Below are 19,658 nucleotides of genomic sequence, written 5' to 3'. Positions count from 1 at the left end.
CTCAGATAATCTATACCATGTTAGTATTCCTATAAGAGAAAATGGGTGAAACAGTATTTAGAAAGCAGTACCAGTAAACCTTATTACAAGCATTAGATGTGCTTAAAGAGTCAATATGAATTTATAACCTGTAATTGTTAAATGTGTATGACTTAAATGTTAAAATAATGCATTTTAAGATAGTCTTCTACGATTACAAACCCATATACCCAGATTTTCCATGGGCTTCGCAAACCAGAGAAGAAGATAGAATGTGCAAGAGTCAAAGGATAAATATTATAAATATATATTAGTTATGTTACCTAATTAAAGCCATAATCTGTTAATACAGCTATGGATTTGTTTTAAAAATTTAATTGAATATATTACTAATAATGTAGCTATGTTTTCCAGTATTGGTAACCTCATTAAAGTTCTTCACTTTCATAAAGTCCAGATTGAGCTGCTAGACGCTGAAATTCTCCTTCAGGGTTAAAAGCTTGTTTCACATCCAGACCTTTACCATTAAGTGCTAAATATTTGCTGAAAGTTGGTCGAACACGTAACTGCTTAGGAGCTGGAAGAGTTTGGTTTTGACGGACTGAAATAAGATAAAAAAGAGGTTAATTCAGAAAATCTGTTCTAAACAAATGGGTTGCCCTAGATATTCAGTATCAGATAGGAAAAGAAAAAAAAGTCACAACTGATTATTCTTTTGTTATGCTGGGATTTGTGTTTTTTATTAAATCTGTCTGATTAAGTCCCTGGGTTGATAGCATGACATACCTGTAACATCTAATCTTGTGTTACATGTGGTCACTCCAGCTTCATTAACTGCAGACACAGTATACCACCCAGCATCTTTCTTGTTTACATCTTTTATCAGTAAAGTAACTCTTCCAGAGTTATCATGATATAAACTGAAAAGAAACAGTAATAAAACAATGAAGTATAGGTATTAATTTTCCTGTGAAACTTTTTTTTTGATGCCTCTGATCCAGAGGGACAGACTGTAAGAAAATGAACCATTTGGAAATGGTACCTAGTCAGTGCCAAATAGCTATTGGCTTTATTGAGTTTAATTCCCCCTTTTAATTTTGTTTGTGTCATTATTTCCTTGAGCCGTCTTTCTTTATGGTTAGTAAAAAGGTAAATCCTAGCTTTATGCCCTAAAGTTTTGATTAGTGGATTAATGAGGTTTATTGTATTTCCTCTCCATGATTTAAAAACTAGACAAAGTGAGATTCCAAAAGCATGCCATTTATAATACATTTCAGGTACAACTGGAATCACTCAAATAAACTACAGTTACGTCTAAAAATACTTATCCTACCTTATTCGATCAGTGTTGAATTGTACCATTTCATTATTTCTTTTCCAGAAAAGCTTTGGTGGAGGTACAGCTGAGATTTGGCATTCTAGCTTCACTGAGTCTCCCTCAAAAACTTTTTTGCTCTGTGGTTTGTAGATAAACATTGGTGCTCTTCTATGTTCTTTTGCTACGTATTAATAAAAAAGAATTCAAATATTGAGAATATTATAAAAAGAAAATAAGTTAAACCAAGGTATTATGAAATTTGTGTGTTAATACAAAAGTTTAAAAAAACCGTAACTCAAGAAGATTGGAAGCTTTATAATAGTTTTAGCATAACTTTTGAAATTTTTTTCAAATTTCAAATGTTAAAACAATGTGTAGTAGTACGATTTTGTATTATACCAAATAGAGTTCTAAAACATTAATGTAATGTTGCATTGAATTTATAATCATGTTTCATTCAAAGAATTTAAGTTATGTTTTCATTTATGTCTCTTCAGTAAGGAGGTATCATGGGTGGTGGCAAGACTAGACAACTTAGGTTCAAATTGTCTCTTTGCCCCACCAGCCATGCCAAATTGCGAAAAATTTGTTTGGTTTCTCTGAGGCTCAGTTTTATCTATTATAGAACAGATAAATAGAAAACCCACTTTAAAGATTATTTATTTATTATTTATTTGTCAGAGAAAGAGAGAGCACGTACACAAGCAGGCAGAGTGGCAGGCAGAGGTGGAGAGAGAAACAGGTTCCCCGCCGAGCGAGGAACCCGATGTGAGACTCAATCCCAGGACTCTGGGATCATGACCTGAGCCAAAGATAGTGGCTTAACCAACTGAGCCACCCAGGCATCTAGAAAACCCATTTTAAAAGGAATACAGGTAATAGTGACTGCTCTGCCTCCCACTACTACTCAAAATACTGTGAGGATCAGCTGAGATAATGAAGAAATATTTTATAAACTGTAAAATATTATACAAATATCTGTAGTTGGTATGTCATTTCTCTAATTACCTGAAGGAAAAGAGGAAATTATATACTACTGTAACCCTATCTCTTCTGAGGAGAAATGAAATTGGACAGATGTCTGCCAAGGCCTCTTTTAGCTCTAGTGTTAACAGTATTTCTGGAGCTATTGGCACAAAAAGATTTGCCTAGACCTTAACCACCTGAATTGGATCTTTTTTTGATTCCCAAATCACTACTTTTTCCCTTAGGGTGAGACCCATTATTATATCATAGAAAAATCTTAAAGGTTTTTCATTAATCTGAGTAGAATGCATATTTAAGGAAATTGTCCATCCTTTAACTTACCAAGATTTTATATAATCAACAGTGAATTGTAGCGAAGTGTCTCTTTTGCATTATGCCATGACTTAAACCATTACAAATGTAATATATATTTAAAGCCCTTAAATTGTAATATTTTAAAACAGTACCTAAGTTTTGTAAGAAACTGCCTTACTGAAAACAAATTTGAGACATGAGTTTAGTTAGCCATATCTGTTTTTCTAAAGCAACTAGGTGTGTTTTCGTTATAGAGACTAGTTTCTAGTAAAAAGAAGTATAAACTAAGGTTAAAAGTTAATATTTATTCCTCAGTTTTAAATTATGTGTGACCATGACAGTTCTGTAAAGATAAGAATCAGATTATTTTGGATTATAGATCAGAGATACGGCCAGACTAATGTTTTCTACTTTAAGATCCTTCAGTTATATTTAGAAATGCTTATATAGTTTACCCTTGAACAACGTGGGGTGTTGAAGCACCCCACCCCACCACATGCAGTCAGACATCCATATGTAACTTTTGACTTTCCAGAAACTTAACTACTAATAACATACTCTTGACTGGAAGCTTTATTGAAAATATAAATAGTCAATTAACACATATTTTATATGTTACTATGTATTATATATTGTATTCTTAAAGTGAAGTACACCAGAGGAAAAAAATATTATTTAAAACATCGTAAGTGAAAATAACATACTGTGTTGTAAACAGTCTGCATGTAAGTGGACATGTGTTCAAGCCCATGTTGTTCAAGGGTCACCTGTACTGTCTTATTTTGTCCAAAATCGCACCATATCTTTATTTCCTTTCCTGAAAAGCTTTAGTTCTAGGTCTGTCCTTGAAGTTTCACTGAGTTTTTCTCAAAAATGCTCCCTCCCCCCTTCCCACCACTCTGTGACTTTTAGATAAAAATTGGCATTCTGTTGGGTTGTGTAGACATTAACCTTAAATAAGTCATCTGGGCTTTTCTTTTTCAACACTTGTTTTTTAAAATACTGCTGGATATTAAGGAACTCTTGAAGATCTCTTTGAAGGCTTACCCAGGACATCCAACTGCACAGTAAAGGTGGCTTCTCCTGCTCTATTCTTGGCAACACACACATAAGCACCTGCATCTGAAGTTCTGACCACTTCAAAGATGAGTGAATGAAAACCCTTTTCAGACACTATCATTTTGTGAAAATCATCTGATTGAACTGGTCTTCCATTCAGATACCATGACACATCAGGAGCTGGCAGTCCGCTTACCTGGAAAGGAAAACACAAGAAGGAGATGACAGAATTTTAAATTATATCATCACTGGAACCTATTTGTCCATTTATAAATTTAAATTTTGTGGTTCAAAATGTGAAGAAGATCTTAAAAAGGTATTTGGTTTCAACAATTTCTTAACAAAAACAGTGGAAATTAAAACTCTTGAGTTGAATTTAATATTTTCAGACTACCTCAAACCATATCTAACCCTTCCATATGTAACCTCAGGCTCCTTAAGATCTCCCAGTTACTATATTTAGAACATTAATTTATGTTATATAGGTCTCCACAAGAAATATGAAGTCCTCTGGCTTTTTTCGATTATGGTGACTGCAGATGAAGTCCCAGAGGGACATACATGTCATGATTGCTGATCTAATGAATTACTTTACCAAAACAGAGTGCCCTTGAGCTGTAATTCTGCTGTTTAAATGCTAGTTTGTTAAGTGTTTTACTATAACCCATAACAGTTAAATTCATATACTTTCATTCATAAGGAAACCAGAAGACGTAAGAAAAGGATTCCATGAGGATAATAAAAATGTAGGTCTTTCTAAAGATCTCTTCTAGCTTGAAGAACTCTTCTAGGCCAAGTGAGCAGCTTGGCTTGAATTTTTTAATGGAGAAGAATTAAAGAGGAATTTTGCTTTAGAAATCCTATCATTTTGGTAGCTTCACTTATGTCTTTAGAATGGAGTGGGCACTATTGTGAGTACCTTATGCCTGTTTACTCAGTTAATCCTCATAACTTTATGAGGTAGGTACATTTGTTACTCCATATTACAGATGAGACAAAAAGCACCAAGGTTGACTGTCTTAAGTAAGGTTACACAGCTGAATAGTGGCAGAGCCAAGATTCAAACCCAGGTAAGCTTAGCTCCAGAATTTTTGTTCTCACCTACTATACGTGTTACTTGTTAAGGTGTACAGTAAGTTATTTATTTATTTATTTATTTAGTTAGTTAGTTAGTTAGAGGGTGGGAAGGGGTAGAGGGGAAGAGAGACTCTTAAACGGCTCCATGCCCAGCACAGAGCACAACATGGGGCTTGGTCTCACAACCCTGAGGTCATAACCTGAGCCGAAATCAAAAGTTGGACACTTAACCTATGGAGCCACCCAGGTGCCCTAGGTGTGTAGCAAGTTATGAAGAGGAAGAAGACTTTTTATTTATTTATTTATTTATTAATTATTAAATTTAAGATTTTATTTATTTATTTGACAGACAGAGATTACAAGTAGACAGGCAAAGAGAGGAAGGGAGACAGGCTCCCTGCTGAGCAGAGAGCCCGATGCAGGGCTCCATCCCAGGACCCTGGGATCAGAGCTTTAAAGCAGAGGCTTTAACCTACTGAGCCACTGAGGCACCCCAGGAAGAGGACTTTTAAAATATTTATTAACATATAATGTATTATTTACCCCAGGGGTACAGGTCTGTAAATCATCAAGTCTTAGACTTTTCACAGCACTCACCATAGCACATACCTCCCCAATGTCCATAACCCAGCCACCCTATCCCTACTCCCCTACCCCCAAGCAACCCTTAGTTTATTTCATGAGATTCTCTTATTGGTTGTCTCCCTCCCAATCCCATCTTGTTTCATTTTTTCCCTCCCTAGCCCCCACGACCCCCTGCCCTGCCTCTCAAATTTGGAAGAGGACATTTTTCAAAACACAGTATCTTGTTAATTTTCCTCCAGTATTTTTGAACTCTTACTTTGAAATCCATTCTGTAGAATCTTCCTTCTTCAATTGACATGTTCTCTGGCACTTGAATGAAACGAGGTGGGTAAAATTTCTCCTGGATTGCATCCTGATCATTCACATCTCCCCTTGAAGACGATCTGCTTCTACAAAAATATTTTAATAATCACTCTGTAGAAAAATTGTCACTGTTCTCCCTTTTACACAAATACAGTTAAGCCATTGTATTGGAACTGCCAGAGTCTATACTGTTTTATGCGGTAGTGTAATAACAATAGAGAGACCTTAGGACATGGCATATTTAATGATTATTAGAAATGGTAGCAATTTAAAAACATTTGGTACAAATTATACATCTTTTTGTTTTTTGTACAAAGCTGTAAATTGACAGAAAAACTGATTAAAATGCAGAGTACCCCATGGATGGTTCTTACCATGTGCAATGATTTAGTAATTGGAATTGGGTTTCAATCATCATGAAGAACTTTCTTAACATAGACATGTGGTCCTGGCTTATTTGACCAAAACATATTAAAAAAACCCTCTGAGATAGTTCTGAGAATTAATGGATAAAAATTTTGACCATCCTCTCAGACATTAGAAAATTCACGTTTTTAAAAAAATTTTATAATAGGTGTAGGGGGCAAGGCTTTGTAAATATTACATTAAAAAAAAAGATTTTATTTATTTATTTGATAGAGATTATGAGGAGGCAGAGAGAGAGGAGGAAGCAGGTTCCCCGCTGAGCAGAGAGCTCGACCCGTGGCTCGATCCCAGGACCCTGAGACCATGACCGGAGCCGAAGGCAGAGGCATCAACCCACTGAGCCACCCAGTCGCCCCAAATATTACATTTTTTTTTAAAGCAGAGGCTTAACCCACTGGGCCACCCAGGCGCACCCCCAAATATTACATTTTTAAGCTGGAAATATTTTTGGTAGCAAAATGTTTCTTTAAGATTGAGATTTTTTTTTTTTTTTTTTTTTTTTTTTTTTTTTTTTTACCTTACTTGTGATGTAGGAACTTGCAGTCGTGCATGTTCTGAGTTGTGCTGCTTGAAATTAAAACAAAGGGAGAATGTTAACGTGGTTGTTAGCTTGAAATGAAGCAGAATTAACTAGTCTTGGTTGAGCATTTCTTTCCTGTTTTTGTGCAGTCGTTAATTCTATATATAGTTGAACCTTGAACAGCAGTAGTTTGAACTATACAGGTTCACTTATATGTGAGTTTTTTTGAAAGATACAGTACAGTACTTAATTTTTTTGAATTATTATTATTATTTTTTAAGATTTTATTCATTTGACAGAGACAGACACAGTGAGAGAGGGAACACAAGCAGGGGAATGGAAGAGGGAGAAGCCGGCTTCTTGCTGAGCAGGGAACCCAATGCAGAGCTTGATCCCAGGACCTTGGGATCATGACCTGAGCTGAAGCCTGATGCTTAACTGACTGAGCCACCCAGGTGCTCCTACAGTACAGTACTTTAAATGTATTTTCTCAGCATCTTTTCCCTCTAGATTATTTTAAGAATATAGTATGTAATACATATAGTATACAAAATATGTGTTAATCTATTTACTAGTAAGGCTTCTGGTCAGCAGTGGGCTAATAGTTGTTGGGGAGTCAGAAGTTATATGTGGATTTGCACTATATGAGGGTGGCTCAGCACCCCTAACTCCTGCATTGTTCAAGGGTTAACTGTTAAGCGACTAGAATATAGTGCACTGAGCTTCTAATACTTTAGCAAGAAATCCCCAGAATTAATAGGACTGTTCAACAGGTGTAATATATGAAAATTAGCTAGCCTTAGAATTCCTGGTGGTTCATTTTTCATGTGACTGTTTTACAACAAAGGGTGATGTGTCACCCTGGTGTATTTGAAATGGGAACACATAGTACAGATTGTCCTTTAGTAAAACAGGAATAGACATGAAGTCACTTGTGTTGGCAGTTGATACAGGGTATTATGCCCACTGCTCAAAAGTGCACCAACAGCAATTAACACATATTAGACTGGAAAATACTTCTCTTTTTAGCTCATGGCACAAAATCATAATAGACATCATGAAAGGTGTGTAGAGCTCTGAGAAGGTTTGAAAAACAAAATTAATTACTTCCTGCTTAATAAAGGTATATTTAAGCAGATATCTTTTGGGATTTATATTTAAGCACTGGAAAATTATTTCCATTTGAGAATAAAACCAGAAAGTGACGGAAACCATAATTAAATGACCAAATACTTGGTGCTTATTTTGTGCGTTTTACTGTGTTTGGCATAGTGGTGGAGACTAGTGAAAAATATATCCATATCCAAAAATCTGGAAAACATCTATATAGCAATGCAGCAAATATGAGTACAAATAATTTATTTTGGGATGAATATGTTTAATGTATTCGGTCATTTTAAAATTCTTATAACTTTAGGGGCACCTGGGTGGCTCCATGGGTTAAGCCTCTGCCTTTGGCTCAGGTCATGATGTCAGGGTCCTGGGATCGAGCCCTGCATCGGGCTCTCTGCTCAGCCAGGGGGCTGCTTCCCTGTCTCTCTCTGCCTACTTGTGATTTCTCTCTCTCTCTCTCTCAAATAAATGAATCTTTAAAAAAAAGTTTAAAATTCTTATAACTCTAACAATTATTGGCTAGTCTTAAGGTTCTCTAAGCAACGTGTCAAATTTCATTTATCAAATCAACTTTTTGGTAAAAAATAAAAATAATCTGATTAAACCCAAAATATCCAAATTTTTTAAGTTTTCCTATAGTGATAGTTTGAGTATGTATATATTCATATTCAGAGGTATAATATTTCAGTTTTATGTAACCTGATGACATTTTGGATTATTAGAGTATTTGAAGCATACCAAAAAACCCTAAGATTTATCCTTTCTGATTTCATAATGGTATGTTTTGCTGTTGTCTTTTTTCTTGGTACCATCATTTTTATTTTATTTATTTATCTATCTATCTATCTATTATTTATTTATTTATTTGACAAATAGAGATCACAAGTAGGCAGAGAGGCCGGCAGAGAGAGAGAGAGAGAGAGAGAGAGAGGAGGAAGCAGGCTCCCCGCCGAGCAGAGAGCCCGATGTGGGGCTCGATCCAAGGACCCTGAGATCATGGCCTGAGCTGAAGACAGAGGCTTTAACCCTCTGAGTCTCCTAGGTGCCCTATCACTTTTATTTTAATGTTTTTAAAGAATGAGAAAAATGATAGATTCTTGCCTTCAGAATCATACACTGAATTTATAATATACACCATCAATATAACATTGCTTTGAGTTACTTCTACTAATAGAGGCAGTTTCCCATCTTCTTGCTGTAATCTGTACCAGTTCAGAGCCCAACACACAGTAGGTGCTCCATGTAAAGTAATTAATTGAATGAATGTATGAACTGTTGAGTACCCAGAGATTCAAGTTCTAATTTTCTAATTAGTTGCACTGTTAGACTCTGCTCCATCCTTTTTAGTAGTTGCATTTAATAGAAATAAAATCCTGTTTTTAGCTTCCTGTGCTTAGAAGCTTGGAGTTCTTGGGTGCCCAGTTTTATCACATTGGCTTCTGGTTTCTTTTGGAATTTTTGACAAGAAATGAGTCTGTTTCTCTAACTCTATATTTCTCTTCAGGGTTAAGTTTACTTTTTAGAATGAAATTGATCAGAAAAAAACCTGGGGGTGCCTGGGTGGCTCAGTGGGTTAAGCCTCTGCCTTTGGCTCAGGTCATCTCAGGGCCTTGGGATAGAGCCCTACATCGGGCTCTCTGCTCAGTGGGGAGCCTGCTTCCCCCCCCCCCCTCTCTGCCTGCCTCTCTACCTACTTGTGATCTCTGTCAAATAAATAAATAAAATATTAAAAAAAAAATAAGCCTGTGGGATATTCACTTTATGCCCTTCCTAAAGTTTATCCATTCTTGGAAAAGATCCTTTTGTTAATGTTTGAGCCATTACTCAAGGCTTTTTTATTCTTCCTTGTTTTGTTTTTAATAAGAAGCGTTTTTGAATACAAAAATGGAATTGGATGTTTCATTAGTTCCACAATTATATTTTAAGAGATTGAAATGATAAACAGCTTATGAGAAAAGGTTATAATTACTTTGGCTTAGAGCTTTAACTTCTGTCCTGTTAAAGGTTTACAACTCATAAATTCTCTATCCCTGCTGACATTGGAAAAGGAGCTCTAAATGTAACAGACCCCTAAATATCCAGATGAAAAGTGACACTGTTAGCTTTCTGGTGTTTTCTTTTTGTGACATTTCATATGCTGATACTAGAGCACCAGAAAACAGGATAAAATTCTAAATTTCTGTGTATTTTAGCTCATTGTGGTCTCTACTTTTTATACCTAATGGAGCATGGAAGTGATTGACTTTTGCTTCAAACTGTATTTATAAGCATTTGGAAAAACACATTTATAAATTACATGAAAGAAAAATATTTGAGTTAGGTAAAGATTAGTATAATTTACCTGCGGTGAATCTTGTGCCTCACTGTCATTTTGAGCTTGAAACACAGCAGCTGCGTTCTGTGGTCCTAGCAATCTGCGAGCCATCTTCTCCTCATATGTGAGCCGCTTTAAAGAAATCATTCATTAAGGAGATAGTAATGAGATTTAATAAAAGCTGTTTGTATTCCTTTACCTTAAAACCACCAAGAATTATACCAAAGAAGTATGGTTCTGTCTATTGAATTACAGAGATATACTATGTTTTAAAACTTTGTTTTCATTCAAAGCATTTCTGTTCCATTCTAGTGCCCCTTCCCTCATCTGTGTTCCTCTTGCTTCTGGGAAAGGCAGGCATAATCCCCTTAAGTAAGGGGAAATCCTTCGCCTTCCATTTTGTGCTGCATGGTCTCTCATTGGCTCCATCTTTGAATACAGTACTGCATATTCTCACATGGAGAAATAACTTTTATTAAATCAACACTGAACATCAGATTTCTGGTTGAAAGCACTGCAGCTGGTATGTTAAATATTTTTGGATTTAAGGTATATAGTGCTTTTTAAGAGATAAGTGACTAGTACAGCGGGTACAGAAGAGTTATCTCATAGATCTCATAGCTATGTGTCTATCAGTAGTATAAACCAAAGTATGTGAAAAAGTTGACTGTTGGTTTTTTGGTCATTAGATATATTTTCTGAGGAGTAATGCTTAAAACAAAATTTTCATTAAATTATTAAGATTTCTTTTTCTTTTTTTGCTTCATTTTTTTACATTGTTTTACATTCTTCTTTTGTGTCTTTCTTTTACTACTGAAAATTATGAGGTGTTTTCATGCTTTCATTTGGTATTGGATCCAAATCCAAAATATCACAATGTTTTCATTTGGTATTGGATCCGAATAGTCCCTCTTTTTAGATAACCTTATCCCTTGCGGATCATAAGGGTATAGGTCTGTGAGACAGAAAGAGCTTTCTTACTAGGAATAGATTTTATAGTCTGATGGGTTTTTTGTGCAAAATAGATATTTTGCTTACTTGATTTCCGTTGTGAAGAAGGCTGTCCTTGCATTTTAGTTTTCTCTCCAAATCTTGAATCAGAGCTTCTTTTGATCCTTGTATTTCATGGTCAGGAGTCCTTGGGGTGGGCTTAGCATTTGCACTTTGGGATGGTTTAGCATTTACAGGTTGGCCAAATGAGGGTTGTTGATAACTTTAAAAAGAAAAAAAGACTTCTTAAAAGTTTTTATTTATTTAAGTAATCTACACCCAACGTGGGGCTTCAACTCAGGACCCTGAAACCAAGACTCACATGATCTTCTGACTGAGCCAGCCAGGTACCCCAGAAAAAAGATATTTAGCCCACTGAGCCACCCAGGCACCACCCCCCCCGGAAAAAAGATTTTTAAAAAAGATCTTCAGAGAAAGATGTGGTACTAAAGTGTAATTTACCTCATTCTGTCAGTCACCTTTAGATAAGCTGAATCTACCACTTAGTACTATTACTGTTATTAAAAACAATTTTCTAGTAACAGTCAAGAGGAATTTAATAAGAATGGTTACCAGCCTCTTTTTTTTTTTTAAGTCTTGGCTGGAGAAACAAATTAGGTTAGTCATAAGGAGGATGTCATTCCTTAAAGATCTTTCCTAAAGAAGTGAGAGAGAGCAAGTCTAGTTACTGGCAGCTTGAGAGTTCTTCCAGTCTTATAATTGAATTTGTTAAGTTTGTTTTATGGGTGGATACCATTGTCAGCTCCCTGTGATCTCATTTTGACAGTTTGAAATTGGTGGTGATGGGAGTATGTATACTGGGGAAGTTGTTTACTATCACAAATCCTAACTCCTTTCTCCAGAGCTGGTTGTTAAACATTTACCAATATAACCACTGGTATTTAGTGAATATTCTGTCGCTTTGAATGGAGTCTGCAGCTGACATAATCTGGCTTTCCTTTAAATTTCCAGTTCCTTTTAATTTCCTGTTGTACATAATTCAAGTGTTGTACTATATAACAAATAGTTTTTACAGTAACAATGGTTTCTTTAACACTGCTGAAGTGGTTTTTAGAGAAATAAAGGAATGATAAGAGGAGGAAGGAGAAAGAAATGTAACCTGAGCACAAAGGGGGTTTGGGAAAAGAAGCAAATTTGAATAGCAGTTGAAGAGTTTGGTTTAAATCCGTATTTCAAGTTCTAATCCTAAATTATCTTGAAAAATGGTCTTACCCCTCCTTGCCTTCCCCTGTTGATTGTGACAGAGTGCAGTATTTAGGGATTCCTGTATTATCACATTTGTTAGGTAGCTCGTATTTTGACAGTTGTTTGTTCAGATTTCACCTAGTTTATTCATTTAGGGCCCTGCGGGTGTGTGCTTGTATCTGTTTAATGCAGGATAACTGGTCACTGCTCTCTGTGAATATTTTAGCATTATGAAAATAAACGTTCTCCTGTTATTGAGATGAGGCAGCCTGGATCTCTTTTCTGACCTGTTTCTGTTCAGATATTCTCAAAGGTCATTAAAAGAATTTATAAGCTCCGTGGAAATGTATCTCTTCAGAGAGGCGCCGGAGTTTCAATTCTGGCTTTGGGGACTTGATTAGTAATCTCTAGATTGTAAACATTCTGAATTTAAAAAGACGGCTTATTAGTCACCATTGTAATATTTATTTTCATTAACATGGACTTGTCTGTGTTAATGCTTAACTAAAGTCTGATTTGTTCTTAGTTAAGTAAACACCCAGACTAAGTGTTTAAATAAATAGTGAGTTGTATGTGTGTTTTTTGTTTTTGTTCTTGACTTTAAGATTGAATTTTCATGTCAAAGTAGTAAAATTCTTTGGTCTTATAGATCTCCTATTATTCTAACTATATGAATAGCCTATTTTTAAAAATATTTTATTTACTTTAGAGGGTGAGAGTGAGTGAGGGGAGGGCCAGAGGGAAGAGGCAGAGGAAGAGAATCTCAAGCAGACTCTGCACTGAGTGTGGAGCCTGATGTGAGGCTCAATCTTAACGACCCTGAGATCATGACCTAAGCAAAAACCAAGAGCTGGGTGTTTAACCAACTAAACCACTCAGGTACCACATAGATTTTTTTCTTTTTTGTTAGTCTGCCAACTTTATAAAAGTCACATGTTAAAGTGAATTAGAATTAAATAATTTTGTTTTTAGACTGTCATAGTATAATACAATATATCTGAGAATTCCTGAAGGGTTATCAAAACCAAGCCAGAGAATCACTGATCATATATGTGACCTAGTCAATTCATTCACAGAATTCCCTTCTCAGTTTATAGATGGCCTAAGTGTTAAGACTAGATATGTGCTCATATTTATAAACTAATAGTATTCTTGCACTCTGCTTTATAGGTCTTTTTCCCCCCTATCATTAATCATCCAAATCCTTAATTTTGTTATAAATCATAAAACTGACTCACTGAGCAGGTAAAGAACACATGCTGAATGTCACACAGCAGGCTTTTTGAATGGAATAATTAGAATTAGAGTTCTCAGTTTCTAGCCTTTAGTTTGATCGACTGAATAAAATGTTTGCTTAAGGGTTTCCTACTGGTGAAAAGCTAAATAAAGGTTTCAAAGCAATGTAGGTCAGAATCCAAGGGATTATTTTTGAAGGCAGGGCAAACTAAAGCCCACCATAACAATGAGGGAGTTGTGCACAAATGTTCAAAGGGCCAGAGCTTTCCACCCTGTGCAGCTGGACACCGAATGAGTATCAAGTGGCTGGGGGAAGATTAAAAGAGTTATCTATGGTTGCTGCAAATGGAACAGCTAAAGCTGGATCTTTGATCTCTGGTTTGGGGACCTCCTATGTTTATTTCTTATACTTTCCATTTTTGCCTTTTTCTCTTAGTTCTGTCACAGAGCCAGGAACATGGTTGAGGTTCTTTATTATTTATTTGCAGTTTTCTTTTCTGGGCACATATTTGGAATAGGGTTGAAAGACCAAGAAAAATAGTATAGTCAGAAAAGTTTATTTTATTTTACTTATTTTTTTTTCTTGTCCTGGGACCCCCAGAAAAGGTTACTTTAGATTTAAAGATACTCATATAGGAAATCTGAAAATAATGGAAAACCAGATGGAAAATGATTGTCTGGCTAAAATGTAACAAGAAAAATCTATAATGTATGATAACGGATAATGGGTATAATTGGAATTTTGGAGGGAATTATTTCTAAGAGGGCTCTTAATTCTTAAAGGTGTCTTTAAAAAATATTAGTTCAAACTTATGAATGCCATTTTGTAGGTAAAAAATAATAGTTGACTATCAGCCATTTTAAATGGTTCAGCCTAGTATATATAGGATTCTAACAAAAGTTTTTGGCTTTCTTCATTTTGATTTTTTTAAATGTTGGAAAGTATTCTTTGCAGGTTGAATTGCTGTAGTTAGTTCAACTAAGTTTCTGGAGTTGTTACCAACAATAGGAATCTCTAGAAAAATTAGCCTCCAGAGAAGACTGAGAGAAATTATCGAGAATCTCAGCAAATCTGTTGATAAGCCTGCAACAAAACATATTCCATCAGACAGTTTTTCAGATGCCTCTGATTTAATTCTCTGGTGTCTTAGCCAGCCAACGGATAGGAAAACTGATAGCTCTAGGTTTGCATAAGCACAGAGCATTTAGTTCGTGTTTTAAAAAAAGCACAACCACTGTGTCCTTATTCATATCAGATTCTCCTCAGATAGTTTTAGGACTTTGGAAGTAGTACATGTTTGCATAAGGCTCCAGGTAGTCTTCTCTTTATTTAGACAGAACAATCAGCTCGACCAATTTGGACAAAGCATGGTTTTAATTACTAACGGGAACCCTAAGGTCATTTATCTATTCAAGTCTTTCTTCTGATCATAGTAAGGAAAATTCATATACTTCAGCATCTGAATCACAGGTTTTATTTAAAAAACTGGGTTTTTTGTTTTGTTTTGTTTTGTTTTTTTAGCTAAATGGATAGTCAGGATCAGAGGGGAAAATGGATAGGAAGAAAAGACTAAGACCAAGAAGACATTTAATAGCCTCTGCTTATGTGAGAGGAAATCCTATCTGAGGAAGAGCAGACAGGTGCTCTTCATCTCCGCTGAGCCCAGAACTAAAGCAATTAAATTTATAGCATGAGGACCTAACTGGGAGAATAGTTCACTGTTCTTGGGTATGTTAGAAATCCTTTTTTGAAGATGAAAAATAATAGGTAAGTAATTGTATGTGGTAATAGATGATTTGGGTCTATCTTAGTGTGGACATTAGAGAATGGGTCAGATGATTTTTACTGCCAGCACCCTGGTTCAAGGTGTTTTAGGAGAATGATGAAAGAGACCCTGAGGTCACATTGCCTGTTTAGATAGTAAATAGTGAACTAGGACATTACCCCCCCTCCACCCCCCACCAACTCCTCAGAAAGAGCTCAGTGTATATGCAGTATATAGTCACACATATAAAAAATTTACTTACTTGGAGTCCACATTGGAAGGGATTTTACTGCTACTATAGTCTGGCTGTGATGGTAATATGGAGCTGAGGAAGCTGGCTGGGGACTGGTTATAGGTGGCTGTAACCCTTTGGCCTGGGTTGGGGCCAGCATGCTGCTGGGGAGAAGCAGGGAAAGCAGAGGAGGACATGGTGATGTGAGAGCTCACTGTTGAGGAGGCAGAAAATCTTTGCTCTGTGCATTGGCGGGGCTGGATGATAATGGAAGACTGTTTGGTCTGGCTAGAATAGCTGGATGTTTCTGGTCCGGGAGGCTGCAGTCTGGAGCCACATGGATTTTGGGATTGAAGGAAGTGTTTTGGACGTTCATAGTTAAACATGCTTAGCTGGTATATGGAAGCTGGAGGCAATTTATTACTATAATGATTTTGTCCTGGAAGGGTGGGGTCCTGAATTTGGGGTGGCAAGCCTGGAATCACAGAAGGTCCCAAGGAATCAGAAGCAACCTTGGCCTGCCCCTCCTTGTTGAGATCTTGGGAGTACTGTGCTCTTGTCTTTGATGGAGTGGCCTTCTCTTGAAGAGTATTGTTCCTTCAAAAGGAGAAAATGATTCAGTTACAATATCTGCATAAAAAACAATATTGTTTGTTTAACATTTTTAGGAGCATCTATGCTTTTTTTTTTTTTGGGGGTCTTATATGCTTTCAGGGTCACTCAAGGTGGAACTTTTCTAGCTTCTAGACTTCTTCCTTTATCTCTGTCTTTGTACAAGTGACTTTTCTCCTGAGAACAAGAAAAAAGGGTTTATTAATGTCTGTTTGCCTCTGGGTAATTCTGAAAGCATGGCCAGGGGCTTCAAGATAAAGGAGCAGGAAATTTGAGTTTGCCAAGTGGTGGAAAAGAAAATTCTGTGATGTTGCTCAGTGTGAAAATTTAATGGTTTTAAGATTAGCTTTTGCCCAGAGGGTACAGTTTCATTAAACAGAAATATTTAATGATTTAAATTATTAGTACTTAAATATCTAACATGTCAGCTCCCATTCTATCTGAATTCTTCCCATTGCTCATGAAAACCAATGCATAGCCAATATACACCGTTAATTAATGTCCTGGTGATCTCTGATGAATGATGTCTTGGTAAATCAAGGGGTACACCATGCTTTTTTTTTTTTTTTTTAAAGATTTTATTTATTTATTTGACAGAGAGAGATCACAGTAGGAGAGAGGAAGGGAAGTAGGCCCCCTGCTGAGCAGAGAGCCCGATGCGGGGCTCGATCCCAGGACCCTGAGATCATGACCTGAGCCGAAGGCAGTGGCTCAACCCACTGAGCCACCCAGGTGCCCACACCATGCTTTTTAATAAAGAACATAAACATCTGCATTTACTCCTTCAACCTTTCAGAATTCCATAAAGTAGGGAGGGAACATGCATAAATCATTGTTGTCAACTTTGAGTGTATTTTTTTTTTTTTAACCTTTCAATGCACTGTCTCTTTTTTCCCCCTTGATTCCAAATTGACCATAGTACCAAACTAGATGATAATTAAGGAGTATATGTGTCTTTCTGTGTGTATACATGTTACTGACTGTACTCCAGAGCGATATGTAAATTTTTTTGTTATTTTTAGATGATACTATCTAGTTAATGGTGTTGATATTCTCTTACCGTTTTACTTTTTATTATTTTTCTTATTTCATACACATTTTAGACTAATCTTAATGCTGTTTTAGCCTCTATCTTACTTTTTCTTTTGAAATGGCAGACAAGGATGTACAGAAGGAAGTAAGGCAGTATGAAGCTAGTTATGCCTTACCCAGAAAGGATGAATGCCATTTCTCTTGCTCAAATATGTATTGGTTCTTTTGACTTCCTATAACAGATCCCCATTTTCCATAGATGAATCTTTTGCTCCTAAAATCATCCTTGAAGCATTATATTTGCCTCTGATTTCTACCATTAGTATGGTAAACCTAAGCAGAACTATATATAGACATCACATACACAGACTAGCCCTATGAATTGTGGCATTGGTTCTGTCTTTATTCAAAATATCAGGTAATTTAGTTCAAACTGTATTTAATTTTATATACTATAACCCAACTCTGAGATAATGATAAATCAAACCATTAATTGATAAAGTTACCCCAACTGTCATCATCAAAATGAAATCTTAAGGTGGTTTAATTTCCTATCTTGAAGAATGTATCGTTTTTAATGGAAAAAGACCAAATAACTTTATCCTACGTCTGTGCATGTAGTTTAAGGTTAAAAATAGCACTTTTAGGAAAGAACAAATGCTACTGAATAGCCAAGAGAAAGATTCTGTTGAAAAAGAACACTTAAAAAGCCATGTATTCCTTAATTTCAAGTTTATAAATAAACGCATTATCAACTAGAGTGCATTTTAGTAATTAACTATATTAGGGCTTTAAGTTGTTGAAAGAAAACAACCAGAAGGAGGCTTTAATTAGATTATCTCAAAAAAGGACTCTTTCAAGGCAAGTAGTTTTGTAGTTATGGGCTTATTCATTCCATTGCAGAATTGAATCCAAATTTTGTTCTTCAATTCCTTTTTAGGAAGGCAAATTATTCAGATTCATTTCATAAAGCAAGGAATAAACTGTTTAACAAATAAACAGTAGATATTTTCCAAGATGTTCCCTGTTTTTCTTTATGTTTTCAAAATATCAACTATTTTATACATTTTGCCATCAAAATGTTTAACATAGTTAACAATTACTGTTATTTTTCAAAGCTCAATTGAAAATATGTTCTTTCAGAAGTTTCATTGTTCTCATGTCTCAACAAAATTTTACACAGTTGTTCAAATAGAGAACTTTGAAAAGTTTTTCATGTTTGTAGCTACTGTACAACAATTTAATTCTATAATGGATTCTTCTATATGACAGTGTCATTTTCTTCCAAATAGTGTTAAATAATTTACAGAGATTTTAGTATATGTGCTTCTGAAGCAAGCACAATTTACAGAGATTTTATAAATAAAATACTATGCAGTTTCCTATTTAAAAAAATCTTAACTTTTTTTCTTTCAGTCTCTAATATAGCACAGACTTGTATAAAAACTCGTTGAGGATATTTTGAAGCTCTAGGACATCACCACAGTTACAATCAGACCAAGTGTGCCTTTTCAAGGAAAAATGATGATTTAAAAATATTGACATACAACCATCTTTCCTTGTACCCTTTCTATAATGCCTTCCAGTTTTCAGTGGAACAAGTAAGTTACTTTCTTGTCATATCTTGACATAATAACATGATGTAACTTTCAGTTTTTATGTGAAGATCATCTTTGCACACGTTCCTCTGATTTGGACAAAAAACAAAAACAAAACCCCAAACTGTAGCAGAAATAAAGATGGGACTTACCCGTCGTTCCAGAGGGTGCCAGCTGGGTTTAACCCACTATTGAAGGGAAGGAAGAGGCATCCCTTTCTCTCACAGACTAATCTAGTGGCTCTGTGCTTAGTATTATAGCACCACTGACTTTTATCAGCTGCCAAACTGACATCTGATGTGCTTGCCTGTCCATCTACCTATGCTGGCATGTCAAAGTAAGAGTCCACAATCTAAACAATATCTCAGATGTCTTAGTGATATTTAAGGAGTGGGATTACTTGAGCTTCTCTTGCAGTCCTCTTTATTTTAGATGTGAATTTTGACTGTAAGCTTTTGCAGGCTCATGCGGAAGAAGAGCAAAGAGTTAGGAAATGGACAAAAGTACATAGAAAACTCAATTTCTTTATCGTGGTTGGGACTTGGAAGCCTTCCTGTTTAAGGAAGGACTAAAAGGGAACCTGTATTCTGAGACTGACGTTCTATCCAGTAAAAATTCTCCCTAAATAAGACTAGTGATTGATTTGTTCCAAACTGATTTGTACTGGATAGTTGTTCATCTGAAGGCTCCCCCCACCACCCCCTTGCCAAATACAAGTAGGGGTGGAGCAGAGTTCAAGCAGTTTGTTTTAGGAGACAGGGTGTGGTCTCAGCAAAGGCAGGAGAGCCACAGTGACAAGTCACTGGGGAGGTAGGGAGGTGGGGAGGTGGAAAAACACGATTTTGTTTCTTAGCAAGTTTTCTGAATCTGTATGGCATATGCCTCTTTGACCTTGTTCTTTTATTCTTCAAGAGTTTTGAAACACTTAAGAAATTACCAGACAAATAAGCATTCTGTACATTTGGGGCTTTATAGTGTCAACTCTTTTCCTTCATCTTCCTTAACACTTAA

The 19,658-nt window shown here is 35.9% G+C and overlaps 1 protein-coding gene across 1 annotated transcript; it reads right to left on the bottom strand.

Annotated features, from left to right (window-relative positions):
- Window positions 1-344: 344 nt before the first annotated feature.
- MYOT (myotilin) lies at window positions 345-18,876 on the bottom strand. Its single transcript, XM_059417629.1, has 10 exons — window positions 18,800-18,876; window positions 15,436-16,002; window positions 11,014-11,188; window positions 10,003-10,107; window positions 6,546-6,592; window positions 5,556-5,688; window positions 3,626-3,833; window positions 1,313-1,478; window positions 766-899; window positions 345-580 (listed from the first exon to the last, which is right to left on the bottom strand). Exons 2-10 carry the CDS (start codon window positions 15,789-15,791, stop codon window positions 408-410), a joined length of 1,497 nt encoding a protein of 498 aa, XP_059273612.1. The 5' UTR covers window positions 15,792-16,002; window positions 18,800-18,876; the 3' UTR covers window positions 345-407.
- Between the last annotated feature and the right edge of the window lie 782 nt (window positions 18,877-19,658).

This window comes from Mustela nigripes, chromosome 12 (assembly GCF_022355385.1).
Source record: "Mustela nigripes isolate SB6536 chromosome 12, MUSNIG.SB6536, whole genome shotgun sequence".
NCBI lineage: Eukaryota > Metazoa > Chordata > Mammalia > Carnivora > Mustelidae > Mustela > Mustela nigripes.
This window is presented reverse-complemented; position numbering and strand designations above follow the sequence as displayed.